The following is a 27,236-nucleotide window of genomic DNA, read 5'->3' as shown; positions in this document are numbered from 1 at the left end:
TCTTGCATTTGTAAGAACATGTTCCCGAGCACAGAGATTTCCAGGTGTATCGAAGTCCCCTTCAAACGCTGGGATGTAAGTATGTCTTTGCCTAAACTCTGACAGTAACTGGACGAAACTCTGGTGTTTTCCCAATCCCCGTTGCGCTGGGAGCTCCGTGCACCCCAGCCCTCCCCTCCAGAGAGGCCGCGGGAGCGCGTTCCGCAGTAACGCCGCGCTGGAGGCTGCTCGCTTCTCCAAGGGCTTTCAATATTCCACCTCTTAACAATTATTTCGAGGGTAGCTGCAGGCAACACTATGTAAGATTGCAATTAAAATGGGGTTTTATGGCATTTGTACGATTCCATATGAGATCTAGTCATATAGCACGTTCACGCTTCTACACGTTGTTGACTTTAAGTATTTAATTCTCAACTATGCCTAAGAGATGGCTGTGAATTAATTTTTAACTTTGCACAACATTATTTTAAATTTTGTTACGAGCCTAAGATTTTGAGTTTGATTGCACCATTAGATTGACGGCACTAGATACAAAGGCCTTTGAGACACGCAGAGCACAGCAGGTCGATGTGCTCGTCTGGACCATCTCAGGGGCCTCAGTGGCCCCTGCTCCACCCGCGTGCTCGGTGCTGAGGAGCCAGCTTGCCCAGCATATTTCTTCATTATTTGTGTTTTACTGAACCAGTAATCAAAGCGGTCATTCAGATCACCGACAGCAGCAGCCATGTGGTGGCATCTGGAAACCAATCAGTGGCTCTCAGTTAATTCCCTCCTCACCTTCCAGCCCTACTGCCCTAAGTGAGACCTGAAAATCAATGGTCCTACAACCGCCGACCACAGCGACCAGTGGGGGGTTTTGTGGTCTTCTTCTAGCTTGAACTTCCTGTGTAAGGTTTCAGCCTCACGGCTTTTTTATCTTTTCGCTCGCATGGAAAACTTCCTGAAAGAACTCTGTTTTCTCCAGGTATAACAGAGATTTTAACAGGTCTAAGTTATTCTCAGGTGTTAGTCTGGGACTTGGATCCAACCTTAGGACTTGAAGCCAAAACTTCAGACTGAAAAAATAAAAAACCAGAGCATGGCTGCTTGAACGAAATCAGAACACAGCGTACAACATCCCTGGTCAGTTTTGAAGTAGATCTCAAATCTGAAAACGAGACACAATTCTAATAATTCTGAATATTTGTGGTTTTCTTTCTTTTTTTTTAACGGAGTTTTTTTTGGGAGAGGAAAAAAAGAAGAATCAGAGCACTAATAATTGTAAAACTGACCTCTTACTGTTAAAAAATAATAGAAATCTGGTGCTATGAAACAGGTATACATCTATATACGGGTGACAAGCTACTTTGTGTAGAGGTAAATCTCAAGAAAATACATTTGCAGGAGTCTGGATTAAAATGGTTCAAATTATGTTAATGAATATTCAGCTCCTACGCTTGATTTGTGAAATATGCAATCCTTTAAGCAGTTCTGTCCTGCATGTCAATCTATCTATGTGTTTTATTACTCTCTAATCAAACCTGTTGCTCGCTCACGAAACTTCTTTATGCACAGGAGGTGTCCGCATGTTACACACACCCGGATTGCTACAGCAACAAAGGATCTGGAGCTGAAAAGGATTCCCAGCTCTTGTATTTGTGCCTGTGTTCCATGTCCAACATGAGCCAGAGGACACAGACACCGCTCTGTGCCGGTGAGGGCTGAGGAGAATAAGGAATGCAGAGCGAGCCGTGTCTCCAATACACACCGCTGGGAGATTTTTCCTTAAATTAAATCTGCGATGAAATAATAACAAATGCATTATCGCTCCTTTTCATTCCTTATTCCTTGTTAACTCCCGATTGTCCAAGCTCACAAGCAGAGCACTGGAAGGTTGCCTGTTGAGGAATGGAGCTCCGTGCAGGCTGCAAACAGGGGTGTCATTGCTCGAGAACGCACCGGAGCGCAGGGCAAGAGCAGGGGCTGCGAATGAAAACAGCGGAAAACAGGACAGCGCTGTTTGCTGGACCAAACCAGAGAGGCAGCGGAACTAGTTCTTAAATTCGAACTGGAAGGAAATTTACCAGAAAAACAGAAAAACCTTTCTTCTGCCGAAGCCCACCAAAGCGGCTTCAGAGCGCTGGAAGAGCTGTTTTTGCCCAGGCTGCGGTCCCACCGCGGCACAGCCTCGGGGCGCCGCTCCCCGAGCCGCTCCGGGCACTTTCACCAATGATGCGCTTTTTCCTGAAGAAAGGCGGAGTTGGGGCTCGGCGTCGGGGCCATAAATACGAGGGTCCCATGTCAGGGCAGCGAGAAGCGAGCGGGCGGCGGCGAGTGCGCGGAGCGGGCGGGGCGGGCCGTTGCGCACCCGGGACCCGCGGCTCGCTAGAGCTTCCCAGGGCCGGCCGGAGCAGGATGGGGCCGGGCCGGGGCAGCGTGGGGCCGGGCCGCAGCGCCTGGCTCTGCTCCGCGCTGCTGCTGCTGCTGGCGGCCGGGGCGCCCGAGCCGGGGGGCGCCTGCAGCTGCGCGCCCGCGCACCCGCAGCAGCTGCTCTGCGACGCGGCGCTGGGTGAGTGCGGGGCGCGGTGCGGGGCGCGGAACGGGGGGCGCGGTGCGGGACGGGGCGCGGTGCGGGACGGGGCGCGGTGCGGGACGGGGCGGAGCGGCCGCAGGTCCTGCTGCGCAGGGGGCTGGGGGGACAGTGACAGCGGCTCTTGTACTTTCGCGTTTGTCCCGAGTGTTTTGCGGTCACGAACGGTGGAAACCGCTGTGTTATTTAGTGCCTTGTTTTTCCGTTTAGTAGGAATGGCTTCTATTGCTTAGACTAAGCAGGGCACAATACCTCAAATACCTTCAATAATAACAAAATACCTCAAATACCTTCAATAATAACAGTACCTTCAATAATAACAAAATACCTCAAATACCTTCAATATTAACAGTACCTTCAATATTAACAGTACCTTCAATATTAACAGTACCTTCAATATTAACAAAATACCTCAAATACCTTCAAGAATAACAGTACCTTCAATAATAACAAAATATCTCAAATACCTTCAATAATAACAGTACCTTCAATAATAACAAAATACCTCAAATACCTTCAATAATAACAGTACCTTCAATAATAACATAATACCTCAAATACCTTCAATAATAACAATACCTTCAATAATCACAAAATACCTCATATAGCTACTCTTAACAGTTCTTCTAATAAAATATCCGATCTAAATAGATCTGCTATCTGTAAACTACACATACAGATATTTTTAATAGCATTTTGGGGAAAATAGGAAACAAAACACAAACTCTCCAGTGATGGCATGTTCAAACACTTGATCTTTGTTCTGCTATACTACAATTTCTTTAATGGGTTGTGGGGTTTTTTTGCCGCTTTCCAAAAATACTTGAGCAGGAAACTGCATTTTCTGCAGAAAAACTGGCTACAGCAGTTCTACATAAATAGAACTTCCAAGCCTTTAGGACACTTGTGTTTCACGATACTCCATCAGCACTGTGGTTGTCAAACAACTTACAGAAAGAAACTAAAGATCTCAAAATTAGACTGCATGGGGATTGGAAAAAGTGACATTTTGCAGGCTTTTGATTTCATTAGCCCAGGCCAAGGCTGGTTCGCTTCCATCTAATGTGAACAGTAAATGTAGAACATGAGTTTCCAAAGTGTCACAAAATTAGCATCTCTATGGGGCAGGCAATACCTTCTGCATACTGATTAATCGCTTTTATCCCCTGACAGAAAATCTTTGTAGCCATGACAAACTCTCGGCTCTGTTTGTGGCCATCAGTTAAATTGGTTTTTAATCCGGCTGCATTAAGCAATCTTTCTCATTAAGTTACCTACACCAGGCGTTAGAACTTGGAGTTGTTCAAGGTGAAAGAAAATAGAAACTGTGCTACCAGGAGCTTAACGATAGATGTGTACATTGAGCTGTAATAGGCTGCTGCATTCTTACACATCAGCAAGTGACAGTTTTTCAACAGACTTAATGTAGAGATTTTTCTAAATAAACAATTTCACAGTATAGAGGAAACTTAAAGTATCCATTAAGAGCCATCTTCCTTAGGGAAGCCATTCTGGCCATTCTGGCCATTCTTATATATTAAGATACATTCCATCCTTAAATACATTTTACAAATGGTAGATATATGCTACGTTTAATTTATATTTAAATACTGAAGTTTGTAAAGTAAAACTGCTTCATATTTGGACTTGATGCTCAAGCTTTCACTTCTATAAATATTCCTGTTTAAACTGCACCTTTCGCTAAGGAGTGTTTACATCAAGGATCCCTTTATAATTTAAAAATTGTATTTATATATATTATAAAATTATACATATGGATATTTATTTATATGAGTACATACATAAATACATGAAGATTTGTACTTCAATATCAACATTTTCATACTTCCAAAATATCGACAAAGAAAGGGACAGCTCTTCAGCTACCAGAACCTATGGGAGCTGAATGCTAATCAGCTATTTGCTGAGACTATGCAATTTTTTTCAGTTATTTTTAAGCACATCCCCCTCTGTACCCACAAACACCTTCAAGTATCTCCTTACAGAATAAAACCCTGGCAAATCTTACTAAAAAAAAGAAAACAGAAATCATGCCGTGCCTCTAAATTCCAAAGTAAAAACTGAGGCGAAGTCTCGGTCTCAGAGCTCGCAGAGCTGCCAGCCGCTGTATGCACTTGAGTTACTGCTTTATTCCTCAGGTTCCCCACGTGTCTGGAACATTTTTAACGCCCTCTGGGATCGCTGGTGATTTGGGTGCTGTGGAGGGGGTTCCATCAACAGGTGTTACTTGGGCCACTAACCGAATGTGTGAGGCCACTCAGAAACCTCAGCGTAGGAGACCCCCAAGGGAAAAAAACCCAAGTAGAGACCTTAGTTAAGTTTGGGACCAGCTCTTTTCACTTCTTCACATGAAGTGCGCGTACACACCTTTGATACAAAAAGGGAGGTAGATGCTCTCCCTTTGTGTTCTAACCACCTGCCCTGCTCATGGGGACTCTGCAAGGGGCCATGGAGACGGGCGGCTCGTTAAGCAGCAGCCCCACGCACCGCTAATTACCTGCCCCGCCGCAGAACGCAGGAGGCTTCTCCTCCCAGAAACACCGGGTGCTGGTCCCCGTGTGCTGGATCTGCTGCTCCACGTTTCCCGTTCAGTACCGAGGCACCGCAGTTCAAGCTGGTACCAGAAAACTCCTCTGGTCACGGCTCTTTTGGAGAGAACCACGGATGCGACCAAGTTTATCAGTGTCAAGATAACAGATCTCCCTTTGGGCACTGACTTCGGTCTCCCTGGACTCAATTCTAAACCAGTGTTCACATCAAATTAGACAATCTGTAGAGAGAAATGGTATACGTGGGGAGGACTGATTCCTTTCCGAAGGCCGTCGTGCTGCTTTTCCCCCCTTAGGTATAAGCAAGGTTATTTTTTGGACAGTAGGACAAATATGTAGATACTTTGCATTTCCTAGCTATGTCACAGCAGTGCCCTGTCTTTAAACTTAGATGGATTCTTTCCGATTTAAACTGTCTTACGGTTCTTGTTTTTTCTTAAACATACATAAAAGTGATATTTTTACCAAATATCGGGCACCAAGAGAAATGACTAACAGAACTTCATTACAAAGAAATACATAATATAGCTTCAGAGAACAGTTCTCTAGCTTTGGAGGAGTGGCACATTTCAAAGTAGGATGGGAGCTTTGCAGCTGGAGCTTGGCAGCATTTTCAGCCTCTTAAAGTCTCCTCAGATCACTGAGATCAGGCATTGTAAAGAAGTGCCAGATGATATATTAAATTTTAATCACATTTTAAAATAACAGTAAAAAATTTTATTTAAATACACTAGATTTAAGTTTTCAAAGTCAGCTCCTCTGGGATAAAATTACAATATGCTATTTCTTATTACTGAATTTCATATTAAAACTTGCATGGCTCAGTATCTCACGATTTTTCCTCTCTGCAATATAATATTTAGTTTTGTTCTGGAATGGATTAATTTGTACATTATTAGGCTGGGAAGTAACTTGACCTGATGGGGAAGATCAGCATTGGAGAATGTATTAGAAGTGTAGACAGCACTTCTTCCAAGTTAGGGGAGAAAAGGCGAACAGGGAAATTAAAGTAGATTTTATATTTTATTCTTATTATATTACGTTACGCACACCCACCATATTCTTAATCTCAGAGAATTTACTTGCTGTGAGCGGCATCATTATGCAGATGAGGTTGACGAGCACCTTTGGCGGGGGTTTGACACAAAATTAAGCAGCTCTGTAATGAATCTGCAGGTGTTTGGGAGCGCAGGGCTCACAGGAGCAGAATTAACCGCACCGCGGAACAAAGGGGACTGAAGGACCGTCTGTGTCCCCGGGGAGGGTTTGGGCAGAGCCCCGTCCACCGGCCTCGCGGCGGAGGAGATCGGTGACAGATACACAGCGGTGTATTCCTAGAGTAACTCCTCACAGAGTGGGAAGAACTACGCAGCTGCCGTTTGCCAGGGGTCTCACACAGAAACAAAAGCTGAGTTCCTACTCCAACAACTGTCAATTTGATTATAGAAATAAAGCACTAGACTTTTGCTGTTGCGGGTCTCTCTCGGACAGCGGGCAAAGCACAGTGCCTCGGCTTGGTTCTTGCAGGAATTATTGCAAAAAAGAAGTTGTGAGGCTGTATCAGTGCCATTGAGAGAGCAGGCTGCCAGAACAATATCTGCAGAACCTTAATTATATTAACCGGTGAATCATCTTAAAAGCAGCTAGAAATCATACTGATCTCAAAAGGACTGTTACTCGTATTTGTAGGTTTAATGCAGAGGTGCTGAAAATGAGGTAATTCCCTTAGCCCCGTGGCCTCGGTAAGTGGCTGAGAAAAGCTGAATTGCTGTCCTGCTCAGCAGAGCCCACAGGTGGCCAGAAAACAGTGCTGGCGTGTAGGAACCAGCAAGAGTCAGACCCTTCCCCATGTCCCCTTCTTCTCATAGGACTAGTATTAACTTCATTAACAAAGAATATTGGAAAATAGACATTTTACCCTTAACTCACATTTCGACACACTCGTGAGTGACATAACTACCAAACCCACCTTTCACCTGCTTTAGCTGCATAATGTCCTGCCAAGGTCAGGTATACAGAAGGGGACAGGTTTCTTTACTTCTCTAAGTACGAAAGAATTACATGGTAATTTTTCTTACTTGCCTGTTATGCATACCTTTATACACATTAACAGTATTTGATGCACTTAGAGTGAAGCTCTTACCAAAGAAAAAATCTCTGCAACCCTGCAAAGGCCCATCACCAGTACAAATGCCTGATTATTGCAATTTCAGTTATAATTGCAGTACATACGTATTTCTTGGCATCGCAGCCTGAAACATCTAAATGCTTTCAAAACTACAAAAACGGACCGCACTGGCTGCAGAGGTGGTGCCATTGCTGACTAGTTACAACTACGTGTATTTGTACCTGTCTTGCTGAATGTTCCACAAAGCGCTTCAGTTTTGTGTTCAGCGAGCTGTACAAGTGCTGCCATGGCAATAGCAGTTTGAGTCCTTCCATTTGCAGATGCAACTTAAAAAATGGTAGTGAAACAGCTTCCTAGGATAAAGACTGAATTTCCCATTTGGGAGTAGGAAGTATTAATTGAATCAGATCTACAAATAATTCTATATCTACTTCAGGCTTTAAGGCAGAGGCAAACATTTTGAGAACTTACTTCCAAGCTCCATGTCCAGTCTGTCTCCTAACTTACTTTTTTCACTTGTGCAAGACTTGGCTCGCGCTGCCAACAGCGCACGGCTCGCAGAAATCACGTCCAATCTGCTGGAATTGCCGTTCCTCAGAACCCTGCCATTTGAGCATGAAAATGGGGCTCAGGCTGGAAAAACGCGGTCACTCTCCTTCCCTGTGCTCGCTTTTTCATGGCAGGGTTCCCGACAGCTTCAAAGTTGTAGCTGTAAAACGAGGTGGCATCGTGAAAGTGAACAACGGGACAGAACTGTACGGAGAGAAACGCACTGAGCACAACGCTCCTGTCAATTAGAATGTAGTTGAGAGCCATAAAATAATTAAGCTTTTTGAAAAAAAACCAGAGCTGAGCATTGTGTAGTAAAATGAAATCTCAGAAGAATTACGCTGGCTGCCTGATTTAGAAGTAACTCAGTAACACTGACTCATTGCTGAGCACATTATAAATGCAGGATAAGGAAATCAGGAACTGTTGCTTTTCTTTAAAAGCGCGTATTACAGTGCGAAGAAACTAGAAGCCCGTGATTTCAAAACCAGCATTCTACACACGCTGCGTGGAAAACAAAACGCAAGCTTAGAAACAGAGATTAAATAATATAAAACACAGAACACGAAAGACTGCCAAACTCTTAATCCTATTAATGCACCAACTTTAATCCCTAACTTTCTCATTAAAAAGTATCTGGGTACTGAGGGTTTTTTTCCGCGGGGAGGAGGGGGCGTGCGCTAGGAATGGAAATCCACAATAACATCATGTATGTTGTTCTACAGACTTCAGAATATAAAGAGAGCGTTATTCTGCAGCTGAAATTAGGCAGATGTTGATTACTAGTCAAATGATGTGGTATTTGAGGCTTGTGAAGTAGAGAGAAATATTTCTGGTAACATGAGTAGCAGCTGTAAAAACAGTACAGAAAAATAAAACTGACCTTGAACAACATTAGGAAATCGTGCTATTTTTTAGGTAATATTTAAGTTAAAAGAATACCACACGTCTGTTAAAAATACACTCACCTCTTCTTTTTGAAACTTCGTAAAATCAAGATTTTAAAACCTCAATCTCATAAATTGAATGTATTCTCATTAACAAACCAAAGCGCACAAACAACTGCCTAATCTTCTGGTTTAACAAGGGAGCCAAACCCGATCAACTCTTGCCTCCAACACAAGGAATTTTCGCGTCTCGAGCCAGAAACACACGTTGATCCACAAAGTCCTGCCCTACCCGGAGCCCGAGAGCCGCCCTGCAGACGCGGCTCGGGCGCAGAACGCAGCTTCGTGTGCATACAACGCAGGAAAGTTACCAAATTCGACAAGCCTTTACATCGAAAAATAATACAGTGCAAACTAATATCCATAGGAAATGGTGATAAAATAACCCCTGGTGTCTGTTTTATCGCCTCCAGAAGTTTTTCAAGAAGGTGAGTTGTTAGAATGCAGTATTTTTTTTTTCCTGAATAAAAAAATGCCTTGAATAACAGTGAATGGTGAAATATCCTAATTTATCATCAGGAAAAGAAAGGTGTTTCGCTGTTGTCTTGTGTATCTAAAACATTTGCAGCATGGCTGTGTTTTGAACCCACACTGATGAGCAGGTTAAACCTTTTCAAGGCGTTTGTGACCTTTCCCTGCAACGTGCAATGTGTAGATCTATCCAGCATCTTTTTCTCCTTGTTTGCTATTTTGTGTTGGCTTAGTAGAATTGAGGTCTGGCCCAATTCTTACTTTAAACTAACCTTCACCTTCAGAAATTCCGATGGAATTCTTTTAGCCCAAGTGATAAAACTTGAAGGATTTGATTTTTCAGTCACCACATTCACCTTCTTATGCGACTGAAGCACCAGCAAGGCTAAGCACTGCCCTTCTATACATTGCTTTCCACAGAATAAAGGAAAAAGGCTGATTTTGTTACACTTACATTCTTCAGCAAGCTCTGTGGTTACAGATCCAAAGACTTGTGTCCAAATAGTCCACTAAGTTCCACTGTTTTTCTTTCTTGTGATTTCAGAAAGTGTAGCTCAGTTAATTCCTGTGCCGGAGATTTAGTTATTTTACAGATGGCTATAAGCATTCATTGATAAAATATCAGAAAACTAAAATACAAAGCAAGAAAAATAAAATTGGCTCTACACACTAACTAGCACAAACACCTTTAGAATGAAAGAGTCCTTGACTTTGGATCTAGGAGTTGTAGAGGAAGAGCGAATAGTGACAATGTAGAGCTAAGAAATCCATGGTGCACACACAGAGGAAAAGAGTTTTTCAGATTCACTCAGTATCGGGCCAGTTTTGCTCTTTTTCAGGTGTTTAAAGATGATTCAATAGCATCTTGATGGGTTCTCAAAAGAAGAAAGTGTGTGTATATATATATATATATATATAAGGCTGATCCATCATCTCAGCAGATACCTGATGCAATGATCTATCTCTCTGTTGAAGGCTGGAACAATTAAAAGGTTACAAATAACTCAGAAATCAAAACCGCAAAAGAATGCAGTCTTCTCTATGTTGTAAGCACCAAAAGCAAAAAGCGTGTTGAAAACCTGCACTGTAGGGCTGTGCCAACCGCAAAAGGTTTGCCAGATTTATTCTCGAAGCGGCGCGTTGTTCTATCTCATCACCAAACGGGTATTATTGGCAATAATTTGGCAGCACTCCTGTGGGAATCCGGGGGTCGTCTTTGATCTCCCACAAACATTACACGGCCCATTTTGGCAAAATGCACCAGTTTTCATTCAGTACCCAGACTCAACTTCCAATCTCCCCCTCGCCCCACACAAGATCTGGAGTCTTCGGTATAAGAAGAAAAAAATATGTGGGTACTATGAAACTATTTTTCAGAGGTGAAGACAGTAGCCAGCACATATTGATTAAAAAAACCCCCATACAAACAAACACACCAAAGAACAACAACAAAAGCAACAATTGATGGTAAAGCATTTGGACACCCATATCAGAAGTGGTCTCTAGATGACTGGAAGTGCTTGGCATAAAAGAATTATGGCCATTGTAAACCATATATATACATATATCTAACAGAAGAACTGAATTAAACAGATGTATTTTGCACTAGAAGGACAGCACCTACACTACATGGATGCCAAATTCTTCTTTAGAGAAGTTAAAAATGGGTACAATAATGAACAGAGGATGAAGCCCTTTCAGCGTTCCAGTAAGTGCATAACAACCAGATCCTGAAAGATCACCAACAAATTTGAGTCAATTTGCAAAGCGCATGTTGCCTGTGTGCGTAACGCGGGTTTCTTACTGTAAATAAAGGTACGGATTTGCATGCCTCCAAGCTGAAAGCCAATAAAGCAATAAAAAGTAGGTTTTGAAAACATGGAGTGCAGACCTTTTTGCACGCAGTACAGATCATCTCAACTCAAAATACGTGAAATGAAGTTATAGGACTAGCGAAGCCTTTTTCTGGACTCAGAGCAGAGAAGAACGATGAAAATTACAAATGGGAACAGGAAAAAAAATAATGGCATTTTAATGAGACTGTAGTTGGCAAATCCTTCAGCATAAACAGAGAAACCGGAATATTTGCCGTTAAGGGACTTGCTTTGAAAAGATCTTAAACATTTCAGGTTAAGGGCAACTCGTTAAGCCATGACATTATTCTCCTGGCGCCGGCACTTGATAGCATTACTCGGTACTTTGTTTCATTAAAGCGCGAGTGACATAAAGATTTCCACAACCACTCAGCAGATCAATGGATGCGCGTGGTGGATCAATGAATTGATCAATCAATCAATCAATCAATCCATCCATCAATGGATTCTCTTACCCAGCGAGCGAGACGTGAAAGCTCAGGTACCTGCGCGCGGCACGGACACAACGCTAAGAAAATTTAAGTCTTCATTCTCCTAAAAATGATTTCTAAGTCTCTAAAATAATCTGCTTTAAAAATATCAGAGTGTATGTAAAGCTACATGTTAGGCATTTAATGACTTATTTTAAAACACTATGTTGATATCAGGCAAGCATTCATGTAGCAAGTTTAAGTACTGCACCCCAAAGACGAAAAGAAGTTCTGCTAGATAAAAGTTTTAGGTAATCTTACAGGAGAAGGGTGAGCTGAAACAGCTGCATATTGTGTATGTGAATGCTTTCATTTTGGTGAAACGACATGTTTATATATATATATATATATATATATATATATATATATGTTATCTGTCCATAGTTTTGCTTTATTTCATACTACACACTGACCAATATGTAACACTTCTGTTTTCTAGTTTTGCCCATTTGGATGCTTTCTCTATCTGTTCCATAAATATTTGGGATGCCCCCCTCAAGCCATCCATGTAGCAATGCACTCCTAGTTAGATCCCTCTCCTTGGGCCACTTTTCTCTTGTCCACACAAGAGCAACAGGATCTGGCAACAGTTTGATTGAAGTGTCAGACATTATAGAGACAGGTAGAAATAAGTGCTCGAAAATTACTCATATTTTAGGAAAGTGAAAGGGCTAAGCTGAGGCAAATACAAGGAAAAAAAAAAGAGCTGCGTGAGGCATTACTGCAACCTTGTTCGTAACTTTTTAGCAACTTAGATCTTTCTTTTCCTGTCAACACACTCATCGCTTTTTAAGTCTCATCTCAAGGTTTTTGTAGCAAAGCTGATTCTGATTATAAACTTGTGCAATATGAAATAATCTTTCTCGATTTCTGAAGAGCAAGCCTGTTCAAAGTGCCGAGGGTGCCGTTTGTGTTCAGGTGGCTGTGCTGTGGTTGGGACAGCCCGGCTGAGCTGAGCTGAGCTGAGCTGGGCTGGGCTGAGCTGGGCTGAGCTGAGCTGGGCTGAGCTGGGCTGAGCTGGGCTGGGCTGGGCTGGGCTGGGCTGGGCTGAGCTGGGCTGGGCTGGGCTGGGCTGGGCTGAGCTGAGCTGGGCTGGGCTGAGCTGAGCTGGGCTGGGCTGAGCTGGGCTGGGCTGAGCTGGGCTGGGCTGGGCTGAGCTGGGCTGGGCTGGGCTGAGCTGGGCTGGGCTGGGCTGAGCTGAGCTGAGCTGGGCTGAGCTGAGCTGGGCTGAGCTGGAGGCCACAGCCCAACCTCAGGTTCTTCCTCAAGGCGCCTGTTCGATGGACGTTGCTACTCCGAGTTGGGATCTCGAAACTCAAAAGGGATCTAATCGCCTGGACCTGTCAGGACTCATTTATTATGGCTTTTATTAACGAGGGCTAACGCCACGGAGCAAGAACATCCAGCAGAAAGGACGGAGCGGAATCAGAGACTTCCCTCTGCGTTTCAGTAGCTCCTCTTTTGGGTGCCGTGTCAATGCTGGAGGTGGCGCTTCTAAAAGTTAAAAGCGGCCCCAGAGGTGCCTAAAAGGAGACGAATCTGCGGGCAAAGCAGGAATGCGAAGGGCTGGCACGGGGGCGTCCTGCACACGCAGAACACGCTGCTCCGTGCACCGGCCTCGGACCCGCTGCAGGGCTAAGGGACAGGATTTAGCTCCTATTTTTACAAAAACCAGCTAAGGCACCCCAGTCTAGACAACCCTGCCCTTCTCTTCATTAACCTCCCTATTGCTCAAGGACTGCAGCTCATTAACAACGGAGTTTTGCTTTAAGCTGCAACTCCCTAACCAAAAGTATGTTAATTAATGAATCATAGGTATTACATAGTTTAGCACTGATACAATGAAAACTCCAGTGCAGCTAGTATTTCAAACTGGATGCATCCATCGTGATAATAATCTATAAATCTCTTTTGACTCTACACAACAGTGAAATATTTTTCTTCTGATACAAATCTTACTCCAGAAACAAAAATACTGAACTAAACCCAACTTAAGTAAAACAACAGTTTAATAATAGTTCGTATTTCTCATAGTATTGTGGCCTTAACACACTTGACATCATTGTTCAGGATGCAGCTTGAGGGTTTTCAGAGTCCAAACAGATGAAAAAAGAGATTTTCAGAGCGCCAAGTGTCTGCCTCCCTATCTATCCATCTTTAAAATTTATACTCTTTTTAGCAATATTTTCATTTTTACTTCTATTTTACCTATTTTTAGGTTTATATATTTAAAATAAGAATACAGAAAAGAAATAATAATTTCTCGTTCTTATGTCCAGTAATATCTGAAATATTTTCCTGTGCAAGTATTTGTCGTTACACAGTTGCTGATGTCTAACAGATACTGGGGGGAAAAAAGATCTCATTTATTCATCACTTTTTGCCATCTCCCTTATCATCTATTTCTTAGGATAATAAAGTTAATCTGGAGAAGTCACTTTCTTTTCATTTCTGAAGGAGTAATAAAGTTGATTACTTCTGTTGAGTCAAGTTGCCTGTCTTCAAACAACAGCACTGGGGCCAGCAGGTTAAGGAAAAAGGCTAAATAGCATCATCTTGAAACTTGTAAAATAGTATCTCAAATAGTATCATAAAGAACATATTATTTAATAATACTAACCTGTAACAATGAGAGTAATTCTTCACTAAACAGTTTGCCCTTTGTTAGTGCCTCAGGAATAACTGAGAGTCTACTACTTTTAGGGAATAAATGAATTTCAGTGGACAGAGTGCAGGGATTTACTTTATTCTGATTCCATCTGTATCTATGATATGGAACGGCCTTCAGTTCACTGCTCAATTCTGTCTCCTGTGAAAAAGGTGGTTGTATTTCACTGCATATCTCACAGTCGTGTGGTAAAATTAATCTAATGGCAGTGAATTTCTTTTAAAAAGGCCTCTAGTATAAGTAGTTCTTCATGTTTCTAAAAATCCCTATTACACAAGTTGATGGTACAGTTTATTTACGGGTAAACAATTAGCATCGCTGATTACAGAGAGAGATCACCCAGGTTTGGGAAAGGTGCAGTTAATGCCTACCTTCCTACCATTATTGTATATAAACAGTTTCATATTGTGTAAAACCCTGGACTATCTAAACACAAATACATCCCATTTTATACTCAGCCCTGTCCTTCACCCAGTTCAAAATTACCTCCTGTTGATGTAGAAATGCTCGCGACATGTTTATGATTATTCAGAAAAGAAAGAACAAAAATACTCTGAACGCATTTCCAATGCTGCGTGTCCAACAGCCGAGCCGATGGAGTCGACGGACTCCACGGACCCTTGTCCTGCGACACCGGCGGTACCGGCGCAAGCGCAGCCGGGGCTCCCGGTGCCGCTCCGGTTCCGGGGCTCCGGGCACGTTAACCGCCCCCCAGCCGCCCGAGACAACGCGCAGCCACAGAGCGCGGAGAGCTTAAATTTGAGAAAAGCGCCACGGGTTACAAAATACGGGTTCTGCGGAAATGCCGCATCCTACTTACTGGGGTGTGAGAGTGAATGTCTTTTGAAAAACAGCGTGTGTTTTTAACGCGGGGTGAATTGGAGGCAGACGGAGGTATTGGCGCTAGAATCTGGAGGCTGCGCCTGATGTATTTCATATCTGCAAATTCCTCATAGCGAGGAGAGGGAGATGGGCCGGCCCAGGAATGCTGCACCAGGAAGCGCTTGTGGTTAAAACCAGAAGCAACCACACCAATAAGAGGTTTTACGAGACAGCTAGACGGCACTGATTGAAAAAACACATATTAAAACACAGAGAAAAGAAAACCAAGAAGGATTAAAAGGCCCCAGAAGATCTGTGTGCATTTGAATCTGGTTTCAGGAGAACAGAAAAGTAAAATCCAAATAACGAAAGATTTAGACATCCTGTAACAATAAAACTTCCTTGTCATTTGAAAACAAATAAAAATCTCAATTTGGTCTTCCCTCACCATCTGGAAGCTTTCTCTTAAACAAACAAATGAATGAAGCATACACAACATTAAAATAGTTTTCATTTTCTTCTATACACCCAGAAAGAGATCTCTTAATGACAACCCCCAAAACGTTATATTTTGAGCCTTGCGTAACTCCCTGGAGACCCTTTGAGCTATCACTGATCATCTGTAATGCTCCTCTCAGACACTAACAAGCAGAATTTAATAAAAATATGAAAATTAGTAACGTTTCAGCATTAAACACAAGGGGAAAAGTAGTTTTAATTATCCTGCAAATGTCTGCATTGAGTAGGCAGGAAAACATATTCTCCCTAAAAACCGCGTTATGGTATGTGTATGGAGAATAATGGAGCTAGCTCCTAACGGCTGTCTCAGCCCTCACCTTCTATATCGAATGAACTCTTTAAGTGAGAAAACCTTTTTTTAGGTAATAATGATGCAAAGGAAAGCAATGCAAAACGGACCAACATGATTCTAATTTGACCTTTCCAGCAGTATAGTACACATGATCCACGACACTTTTCATCTGGAATTAGATCAAAGCACGTAAGAAGTACTGTTAATTTGTGGGAACATAGCGCATCTGCAGATGATTAAAGAGATGCTGCCACTTACCATTTGAAATGAGGAATTTGCTCTTCATACTTAAAAGAACTCCTTCCTTCCAATCCAACCCGTAAGTCTAAAGTGCTCCTTTAAAAGAGTTTAAAAGGCTCGGGAGGAGGGAGCATTGCCAAAAGATAGAGGACTCAAGCTTTGAAGCTGCAGGCATCTGCATCATGTAGATTATTACATCTAGTTTGCCCTGCTAATAAGCGAGGAAGTAGGAATTGCCCATTATTAGATGGGACTGATCTCCACTTGGCTGCAAAGAAAATTACCATCTGGGTTTCTTATTCCTTTTCTTTAGATAGAACGTTTCGAGGTCAATCTATCAAAGAAATTTTTTTGGGGGGAAAAGCATGATTTTGATGCCAAAAGATCTTCCTCTGCATCGGCTCGGTGTTTTTTCCGGCGGAGGGGCAGGACAAGTATCTCCCTGTAAGAGGGGTCAGAGCCGGGACGAGGGAGATGCTCAAACCTCGGCCAGACGCACCCGAGTGTCCCCATTCCAGCCCAGCAAGGAGCTGGACCAGAGCTCCGGAGGCTCCTTCTGCCCTAACGTGTGATACCAAGCGTTGGTTCTACCACACGGCCAGAACCCAGCACAGCCAGGGCCCTGAATACTTGTGGGGGACAGAAGTCCCCCGAAAACATTTGGCCATATACCATATTCTTAGAATCGTGTTCTTCCCCGTGCTTCATAGTCCTGGTACGTTTTAAACAGCATATACAAGAGAGATCCCTCAAACAAACAGATAGGACAATAAACTATTTCTTCTTTCATAAAACCGCACACTGTCCTTCTTCAAAGAATAGAAAATAAATGTGTCAAAAGATGAAGTAATAATTTACACAGGTTAACACAACTTGACATGTTGTGTTAAGAAAAATGCTATAATCTGTAGTCTCAGAAAAGCATATGAGAGATTATTCTCGTCTTGTCTTCTGATTTCATGCACAAAATCGATGTTTTAATCTTGCCTGGCACAGTCTTTCAGACTTCAAGTCTATGTAATTGATCGCCAGTTCTTTTGTCATCAACAGAAGCATCCCTTTCCTTTGCTCGCTGATTATAATGAACGGTGTGCTACAAAATTTTATGGGATTCAAGTCCTTCAAAGATTTTGGTGAACAGTTTCTGTCAAAACTGAGTGGTAACTTAATTCAGATTTCCAGATTCATGGAAATTCAGATGTATATCATAGGTAGCCCACTTATCTTTATTTTTGGGAGTTAACTCAATCTAGTGTTCTTCTAGAAACAAGTCTTAAAATCTACTTCTAGCTAAAGTGTAAAAACAATGCTGAAATCTATCAATATGATTTTTGCTATTTCTTGTAAAATCAGACATATGCTTATTTGCACTTAACTGTTCTCCTCTATTACAGCAATTCGAGCAAAAATATCCAGCGAAAAGGTGGTTCCTGCCAGTGATGATCCTCTTGATACCCACAAAATGATCCGGTATGAAATCAAACAAATAAAGGTACATGGAATCACTTAGCTATTTTGAAGTTCAGTGCTGATAACCTGTGTATATGACTACAATTTAGCTCTAAATGCTTTCAGCTGGAAAAGGCTCCAGCTGCCTCCACAGTTAGACCCAGGTGAACTACACAGAATAAATCAAACTAGGCAAAAAAAGAGAAAGAAAACTGTTCCGACATTTATGAGTTGCTTTCTAAATAACTATGTTTAACAAAAGTTGTTGTTATTCGCAATTGCTTTATGGAGACTATGAAAACATACTTCAATCTGTGAATGGCGTTCAATACATTTGCTGGTTCTGGCGGATACTCCATCACCTGTGTTACATTGTGGTATCGCAACTCTCTGACTGGGCGATGCAAACTTTCTGAACAGAGGAAAGCATTTCCAGCCGAAACAGCAAGGACTTCTGTTCAGAAGTGAACAGAGGTCTTTGCAGAAACAAGAGACCTTATCGGCTGCTCATACAAACAAAAATCCCGTTGCATGAATGCTGTTAGGAAGGCAAAGTGGGAGCACCCAAAAATACTGTCACTCAGAATCTCACAGGATTTTTCCATTGTTTGTTAAGCTCCAATAAGGAGGTGTTCATTAATATACTCTAAAAAGACTTGTCCTGATCCTGTCCAAGTCACCATCAAAATCCCTCTGAAGTAAAAAAGATCATGATCTACCTGTTCTGGGAATACACAAAAGCCAGGTAGTCCCTTTCAATTAGAATGCGTAAGTGAGCGTTGATGGGGTGTTTTGTTTGATTGGTTTGGTTATTTGTTTTAAGCTTTCTAGGTGGTTTTATCTCTCACTTTTCATAGAAGATGATTTTATATTATTTGCATTGATTTGTGTTACTACATTTATTGGGAACACTTAAGCGGATCATTATGAACGGCTACGTGCTTTCAGAAACAATGCAGATGAGCTCAAAGGGGTCTTACTAAGAAAAATCTACAGTAAACAAGAATATCTCAAAACATTCCCAAGGATGGTTATCACCCATGACTCCTGTTAAGGTTTCACAGCAATTTCAGCCAGCCAATTCTTTCTACCTTGCTAAAACAAAGCCCAAAACTTGTCACCATCTGTCACTTTCTGTCTTAAAGTATTAAGGATATTTTCAAATCTTTCTTTATAGAAATAAGTATATAAATACCAGAGCAATTCTCTTTCCTCCCACTAGCACTTCAGTTGTCTTTTGCTACTGATACTTCAGTAACTTTATAGAAATGCAAATCATCTTATAGTTCAGGACAAAAAAAGAAGAATGAGAAGCCTAGTCTGTGTTACTATTCTCTGAAATACTTTCATACATGGGAGCTGCTTTGGAGTTTCTCCCAGATCTTCCTAAGTGGAGGCATCAGTGAGAGATCTTCATTTAATTCCATTAAGGCAACTCAGCTGGTACTGGGCAGACCAGAGAGTTTTATTTTCCAACCAAAGATGCTCTACATCATTCGATAAAGACCAAGGGGTCATAACAGTCCCACCTTCAGGTTCTTGCTTCTGGCCAGCAGGGAGCTGAGCAGAGCCCGAGCTCACCCTGGCTCCAACAAACACCACAAAAGCATCTTTGTTTGAAACCTCCGCAACACAGGAGCTTCTGTCAACTGCGAGTGTTTTGCGGGCTGGCTGGTAAATTCAGGGTGGCGCTGGAATCAACCCGTAAAGGCAACTGCGCCTGCACCTGCTAAATTGTACAGGAACTGACAAGGAGTGATGTAACCTGTTTATTCTAAACATACAATTGACAGCTGCCATACGAGTAAAAATGGAACAGGCTATACTGAAAAATTAATGAGAAATACTTTTAAGTTAATAGAAGTTTAAAAGTGTTATGGGTAACACTGTAAAGTCCACATCAAGTTACAGAAGTAAAGAGAGTGGTGGATTTTAAATAGCTCATGCTTGCAAACATTTAGTAAGTGCAAAATAATCAAATAAAATAAAATGATGCTGTATAAAATCAGTGCGATTTGGCCACCTCAATGGAGCAGGACAATCCCCGGACTGCCCACCAAGGTCAGGGCTGGTCAGACCCGAGCCCACCACCAGTTACTCACCGGTGGGTCTCGGTTTCCCACCACCAGTTACTCACCGGTGGGTCTTGGTTTCCCACCACCAGTTACTCACCGGTGGGTCTCGGTTTCCTACCACCAGTTACTCACCGGTGGGTCTCGGTTTCCCACCACCAGTTACTCACCGGTGGGTCTCGGTTTCCCACCAACCAGTTACTCACCGGTGGGTCTCGGTTTCCTCAGTAACTCCGAGCTTGCTGACGAGAGCAGGAACCGGGTAAGGCTATTTCTTACCTCTTCCCTCAGATGATAACATTCAAAATAATCTAAGTCAGCATATGTCAAATGGCAGAATCTACTCTTTGCACTGTTATTGTCTTTCTTCCCTCAGACCGATTTCCCAAGTTGTAAATTTGATGACCCGCAGTTATGATAAATGGAACAGTCCTCTCAGGGTTGGGTTGGCATGTTAAGAAGCTATACATTTTTTCAATTACTGTTATTTTCTTTTATTGCAATATTTGCAGCACTATACTAAAGAGAAAATATGCGATTTATAAGCAATTTAATATTAATCTTCCTAACGTTATTGTTATTGACTTGGTTATCATACTTACTCTGAGGAGCCACCCAAGAATTAAAACAGTGCCGTTAGCTTTCGTGACACTGTCCTATATTATCGGAGCAGTAAAGTAAGGCCAAAGATATTACTGTCATACATGGAATCAACGCATTTTACCAAATTAAACTAGTATAAGTGAAATTGCTAAATATTTTCAACAGAAGCTGCATGGACGGAAACCCAGTGAAAAAATTAGACTTTTTTTACAGGACAGTGGGATCTCCTCACAGTGGGAATAAGAGGTAATAAAGCTAAATACAGCGATATCTACACTTTACAGTGGTGCATGCAGTTCTAAAGCTAGATGTGAGTCACTACAGAAAGCTAAGAAAATAAGCCTTGACATAGTTGAAAAGGTTTCGAGAACAAAAAGAAGAATGTAATTATTATAACAGGAACATGCCTGATACACTGCAAGTGATACAGATAGTCTTAAAAAAAGTATTCTGAAATCTTGAAGCAGTAGTTCTGTACTGGTCTCAGTGAAACGGCTCAGGACAGGGACAGATCGATGCAGATATGAGTGTCAGGCTCACATCTCTCTGCCCCTCATCCTTTTTTTCTACCTCCATGAGGTCCTACCAGAACCTCAAATGTACTTGGACCACACCACAATGCGGGATTGAATCAAGTCATAGGGTAAAAATGTAAATAATGCAATAATGTAAAAAACAAACCAAAAAAAAGCCCCAACCACACAACCAAACCAACCCCCAAAAAACCGAACACCAAACTTACTTAGATATTAACCCTAGCTCCATTATAAGTTGCTATGGATTTTTTTTTTTTTTTAAATAGCTAATTCAATTTGTGTTGTCTGCATAATGCCTCTTACTTTAGATCGGGCGAGGAGATATTAAAATCTGTCCCCGCTGTACGTTGCAGCCGCTCGGGTGGTACCGGGGAGCAGGTACCGGTGTCCAGTCCATTCCCTGCTCCTCCTCCTCACCTGCCCACCTTTATGTGGGGCTGACAGACCCAATAACCTTACTTAGTAACATCTGACACATTTTCATCATTATTATATGCATTTGCTATTATTTTCACTGCTGCTTTGTACGGGATACTGGTTTGTTTAGGTCTGGTGTGTTTATTTTTTCTACTAAGTATTTCAAATTCGCACGTGATATTTTTGGATCAGAATCCCAGTGACAACAACTTTGGCCTTTTCTATTCCGTTAAGAAGGCTTCAGGAAAATCAACGTCTTCTACGAGCTGGATCCCATTTTCCAACAGATATTTAAGAAGGTCGCATTGGGCAAAATTCTGGATATGGAAAACCAGCTTGCTTTAGTGACCGAATATAAGAACAATGCTCAGGTTCTTAACATGTGCCATGTCCTTGAAGATACACCCCATTACAGTGGTCAAGATAAGATTTCCTGTATTAATACACTGAGAAACTTCTGCATCTCACAACGCTGCAGCACCTTGTTTGAGATAAACGCTGTCTGCATTAAAGGGAAGATGCTATAGTAGAATATTAACTGAAGAGAAAGCCTTAAAGATCCATTAAAAACACTGAAAAAGCAAATCTAAACCCCTCTAATTTAAAGAAACGAAGACCTAATTTCCTTCTAAACATAATGGACGCATTTCATTTAGTGTAGAGAAGGGGTGTAATTGGTGTTTTCTCATGTAAGGTCAAACTTTAGAGCCAGTTTTAAAGAGATGCACCACATATTCCTTTCAGCTGTTGTTTGCAACTATTTTTACATGTTTGTTTTCCACTACTGACTTTCTGTTTCTGATAATTTTCAGATGTTTAAGGGATTTGAAAAGCTCAAGGATGTCCAGTATGTCTATACCCCTTTTGATTCGTCACTCTGTGGAGTGAAACTAGAAGCTAACAACAAAAAACAGTATCTTTTGACAGGTAAAATACAACAAAACAAATGTACCTATAAAACCAGAAGTAACTGCTTGGATTGACTTTGCAAAAATGTGCCAGCCCTTGTTAAAAAGTAATGTATTTATGTACAATCTAAATAATACAAATGACGTAAAGCTGTAATTATACTGTGATCTTACATGTTTTCCATCTGTCCTTGAAGATCTTAAAGCAGTTTCAAAGAAAGTCGAGGTCAGGAACCACGTAATCAATAATTAAGAAGTATGCCATTATCTAAGTAATCTCAGCTTTTTCTACAGAGCCCTGAAATCTCGTTTAACATACTACTGCACTGTATCCATCCCTTGCTGGCAGATTATCAGCATCTTTTGAAAAATATCCTTCTTAAATCTTTAACGTTTATTCAGCGTGCAATCAGCACAGTAGTTCTCTAATTGCATGTATTGAAAAACTGTGAAATACGACTAATTTGGTGCAATTAGTTAAAAACTTCAGATGTTCTTGTGATTTATTTCTATATTTAGAACAGAGTTTTATTTACTTACCTTATTTTTTTTTATATTTCATGCTGCAGGCCAAATTTTAAGTGATGGTAAAGTCCTCATCCATTTATGCAACTACATTGAACCATGGGATGATTTATCCTTGTCTCAAAAGAAGAGTCTTAATCAGAGATATCAAATGGGCTGCGGCTGCAAAGTGAGTATAGAAAAATATTAACAGAATCCCAGAATGTCAGGGATCGGAAGGGACCTCGAAAGCTCATCCAGTGCAATCCCCCGCCGGAGCAGGAACACCCAGATGAGGTTACACAGGAAGGTGTCCAGGGGGGTTGGAATGTCTGCAGAGAAGGAGAATCCACAACCTCCCTGGGCAGCCTGGGCCAGGCTCTGGCACCCTCACCATGAAGAAGTTTCTTCTCATATTTAAGTGGCACCTCCTGTGTTCCAGCTTGAACCCATTACCCCTTGTCCTATCACTGGTTGTCACCCAGAAGAGCCTGGCTCCATCCTCCTGACACTCCCCCTTTCCATATTGATCCCCATGAATGAGGTCACCCCTCAGTCTCCTCTTCTCCAGCTCCAGAGCCCCAGCTCCTCAGCCTTTCCTCACACGGGAGATGCTCCACTCCCTGCAGCATCTTCGTGGCTGCGCTGGACTCTCTCCAGCAGTTCCCTGTCCTGCTGGAACCGAGGGGCCCAGAACTGGACACAATATTCCAGATGTGGTCTCACCAGGGCAGAGCAGAGGGGAAGGAGAACCTCTCTGACCTACTGACCACCCCCTTCTAGTCCCCCCCAGGTCCCATTGGCCTTCCTGGCCACAAGGGCCCAGTGCTGGCTCATGGTCACCCTGCTGTCCCCAGGACCCCCGGGTCCCTTTCCCCTACACTGCTCTCCAACAGGTCGTTCCCAACTGATACTGGTGCAGCCCCCCTTACAGGCACTAGTGGTTGTCACTGGCGGGAGCTGTTCTCTTATATTTGATATTATGTGAGAATAAACACCACTTTTAAGGAGACCTGCCACGTACTGAATTAACGCACTGTTTCACGTTTAGATTACGACCTGCTACATGGTGCCCTGCTCAATCACGGCCCCCAACGAGTGCCTGTGGACGGACTGGCTGATGGAGAGGAGGCTGTACGGGCACCAGGCCAAGCACTACGCCTGCATCAAGAGGAGCGACGGCACCTGCAGCTGGTACCGCGGCGGCCCTCCCCCCGAGAAAGAGTTCATCGACATCAGCGAGCCTTGAATCATCGCTTCCTAAAAAGCCTTGGAGTCTAATTCCACCCAACACTGCACGCTCACAGCTTCGAACTGCCATCGTCTAATCTATCCGTTGCTTAGAAACAAAACCAAATTGTCCTGTCCGACTTAAAGCACGAGTCCGTGGAGCTGGCGCTCGCGCAGGATGAGGAACAGCCCTCCTGGAGGTAGCTCCTCTGTACGGTTACGCTTTGGACAGAGAGGCTCAACTCAAGCTGAGAATGCTCCTCTGTGTCCTCTAAGGCATAACAAGTGTCCCTTTTACCAATAGGAATGTATGAGAACAACAGAATTGCCAGAATTTTGTCCCCTATTTCTGTTAACCTACAGATTAAGAGAGCGCCGTGTTTTATTCCAGATCTTCCTGATGAACTACGGAATGTTTTATAGAACTGTTTATTTCTATATGAAAGTCTTCGGATACAAAAGAATTATTGTACTGTGTATATGTAAAGTATTACGACAACGTGCTATATAAAAAAAAAAAAAATTCAAAAAATCCCTGTTTCTCCTTATCTGTTGAAACAAGTCGAACACTTCTGTGGTGGAACAATCTGTGCTCCACAGTCTGTATGTTACTCATGTCATAGTTTTGTTACCTACAGAGTTGTAACTTCCATTGATAACGAAGTTAAGAACCAGCCTTGATAATCAAAATCCAGTTCAATCCTCGTCCGGACTAGCTGTGCCTTGTTGAAAAAAGGCAGATGTTCTAATGCTTCAGCATTTTATGGAAGCAGCACCAATAATGACAGGCTAAAACTGCTTGTATTTACAGGCTCCATACCCATCCTCACGGCAGCTGCAGTACCTGGTAACGCCTCTCCGAATGCCCGAGTAGGTCATTGTATTTCAGCACTGTTAAAAGCCTTGGCTTGAGAAACTCACGTCAAAATACATGCAATAGCTACTGAATAACTTGCGCTGCAAGCGATTTCTAAAAAGCTCGCAACTATTTGACCACATTTCGTAGTTTAAATTTACATTCATGATTTTTCATTCATCGCTACCTGTTGTACTCTGTCATAATGAATTTGGCAACTCATGAACTTATATTAGGCGAGTGTTACAACATATTTTGCCTTCTAGTTTTTTTAGTGTCTTCTATGAATTGATTACTGTAGTTAGTAACTAATCTCACACATATTTAAGTTTACAAAAGTAACTCAATTCACAGTGGTAAAACTTAAAAATTATTTCAGTAAATGCCAAAGTTTAGACAGTTGTCCAGCTGCTCGTGTGCTAGAAACTGGATGAGAACCATCACGCAGGAGATGAACCTGTAATTGCTGCCATTTCTGACTTACTTTACTCTCCCATTTTCTTGATTTGGTTTCTTTCACTTCATTTCCTCATATGAGAGTTTAGAACAGGCGGCAGAGATTTGGACAGCCCCGTTCTTTTGGTTAGATCGTGTCGAGTTAAAGGTTTCGCACCAACGCTGCAACGTTCCTGCTAAGCACAGCGTGACATTTCCCTTGGGAATCAGAGCTGGTATGTGTAGGAATACATCGGTTCAAGGGCTCAGCTCTCGCAGTGGTCCCATTACACTGTTTGCTACAGAGTCCTCATAAAATCACCAGCACTTTAACTGGCAAAGAAGATCTGTAAATCTTTAAGAGTCCAGGCATCTGTAATTCCATTCAATTCAATGAAGTAGTAGTTTGGACATAAAATTCAGCGTGTCCCATTTATAAATGATTTTTGTATCATGTTTTGTTCGTGTTTCTGATGTTTATTTTGACAATTGCATGAATCCATATTTAAAGGATAGACAACGGCAGCTTTGAAAACACTCTTGTGAGAATGAATATTCTTTTTTTCTCTTGTTTTTCATGGCTAAACTCACACAATGCCAAGAAGCGCAAATGGCACGAGGCCAACAGGAAGGCATGCCATATTCGAGGAATATATGCCCCCTAATACTCAGCACTTCACTTTATATGCACTGTAAATCAGTTTTCCTGATTGGCGCCACATATTTGTGCTGCCAAATGTAAAGCCCGTCTCATTTTCTGCTTTGCTAAAGACAAACGAAAAATTACCTAGCAATAATTTGGACCACAGACTTATTATGGCTACTTAGCTAAATGGAATAAAAAGACTACATTTCTTGCAAAAAGGAATTGATATTGCAGAGACAATATTGACAGCGCTATTGACTGTCAGTGCTGTGCATTTATATTGCTACTTTACAGAAAGACTTAAAGCCCAGGCCTCATTTCCTTGTGTCAAACCAAAGCAGTTCCCAGACAAGCGTGCGAGAGCTCCCTCCCCACACCGCCAATTACTATTCAATCCATGGACACTGCAGCATTTGTTTCCAAATCCATTTTGATGAAATGGTGTCTTTTGAATAGCGCTCTGCAGCAAACAGATATTTTCTCCTTTTAACTCAACATAGTTCTGTTTCTATTTCAGTTTTATAGTAAGTAGACCTTAAACTCAACTAACTCAGCTCAGATTGCCTTCTTTATGTACCTTGTAAAAATGTTTTCTTTGATATTTATGAACAGACTGTAACATGAATTGTATGCCAGAATTAGTTTTTTAAAAAAATTATTTTTCACCTGCCATAAAATATCCCATATGAGGTGTTTCAAACTTAACGGCTGTCCAGTTTGATTCTGTTTGAGCGTACACCCGGCCAAACTTCACCCAATGGATGCTACAAAGATTTTTTTTCCCCCCTCAATAAACATGGCAAGTAAAGCTCTACCCAAAACTCTCTCAGAATGAGTTTTTATTTTCCCTGAGATTCAGCACCGGTAAAGATGATTATGAAAAGGATTAACTACAGCACGGCCTTCAGAATACGTTATTTTCCTATCAAGATTTTTACTGTAGTGGCATTGATATCTTATCAACAGCAGATTATTTTTACAACATTTTATTTTTACTCCTTGAAACTGTGTATGTATTGTATGAAAGATTACAGCAGAAATACAGCCCAGTACATTTGATTTTCATTTGAAAACAACTCACATAACTTACGATAAGAGTAGGGAAAAGAACAGAGAAGGGAGACTGAACGGGTGACCAGTGGAAAACAAATCCAAACATCTTGAGTATTGCTGGCTTTTTCTCAAAGTTCCAGTTACATTTTTAATTAAACTGTCCTACAATCATGTTGAAAAAGCCGTGTTTTTTTTTTTTTTTTTTTAATTCATGACAGAGAACATAAGAGGTAGGAACACAGTGAAATAAAGGGAACTAATTACTGAGGGAAAGGCTGTAGATATGACTCAACTAGCAACGAGTTCAAGAAGCCTCGCAGCATTCTGAATAGTTTTAATCAGTCTGAGATGAATGTTTCTGTTTCAAAAAATGTTTCATTAAAGCAGCTCTGTTTTTACACAACAGAA

At 41.9% G+C, this 27,236-nt stretch overlaps 2 protein-coding genes across 2 annotated transcripts in view; one reads left to right on the top strand and one right to left on the bottom strand.

Annotated features, from left to right (window-relative positions):
* SYN2 (synapsin II) overlaps positions 1 to 27,236 on the bottom strand; it is a 189,208-nt gene that overhangs the window by 57,170 nt on the left and 104,802 nt on the right. The window lies entirely within an intron of this gene.
* TIMP4 (TIMP metallopeptidase inhibitor 4) lies at positions 2,305 to 27,236 on the top strand. Its single transcript, XM_065642852.1, has 5 exons — positions 2,305 to 2,548; positions 17,514 to 17,611; positions 22,009 to 22,123; positions 22,674 to 22,798; positions 23,660 to 27,236. Exons 1-5 carry the CDS (start codon positions 2,395 to 2,397, stop codon positions 23,855 to 23,857), a joined length of 690 nt encoding a protein of 229 aa, XP_065498924.1. The 5' UTR covers positions 2,305 to 2,394; the 3' UTR covers positions 23,858 to 27,236.

Source organism: Caloenas nicobarica, chromosome 11 (genome assembly GCF_036013445.1).
Source record: "Caloenas nicobarica isolate bCalNic1 chromosome 11, bCalNic1.hap1, whole genome shotgun sequence".
In the NCBI taxonomy this organism is placed as follows: domain Eukaryota; kingdom Metazoa; phylum Chordata; class Aves; order Columbiformes; family Columbidae; genus Caloenas; species Caloenas nicobarica.
This window is presented reverse-complemented; position numbering and strand designations above follow the sequence as displayed.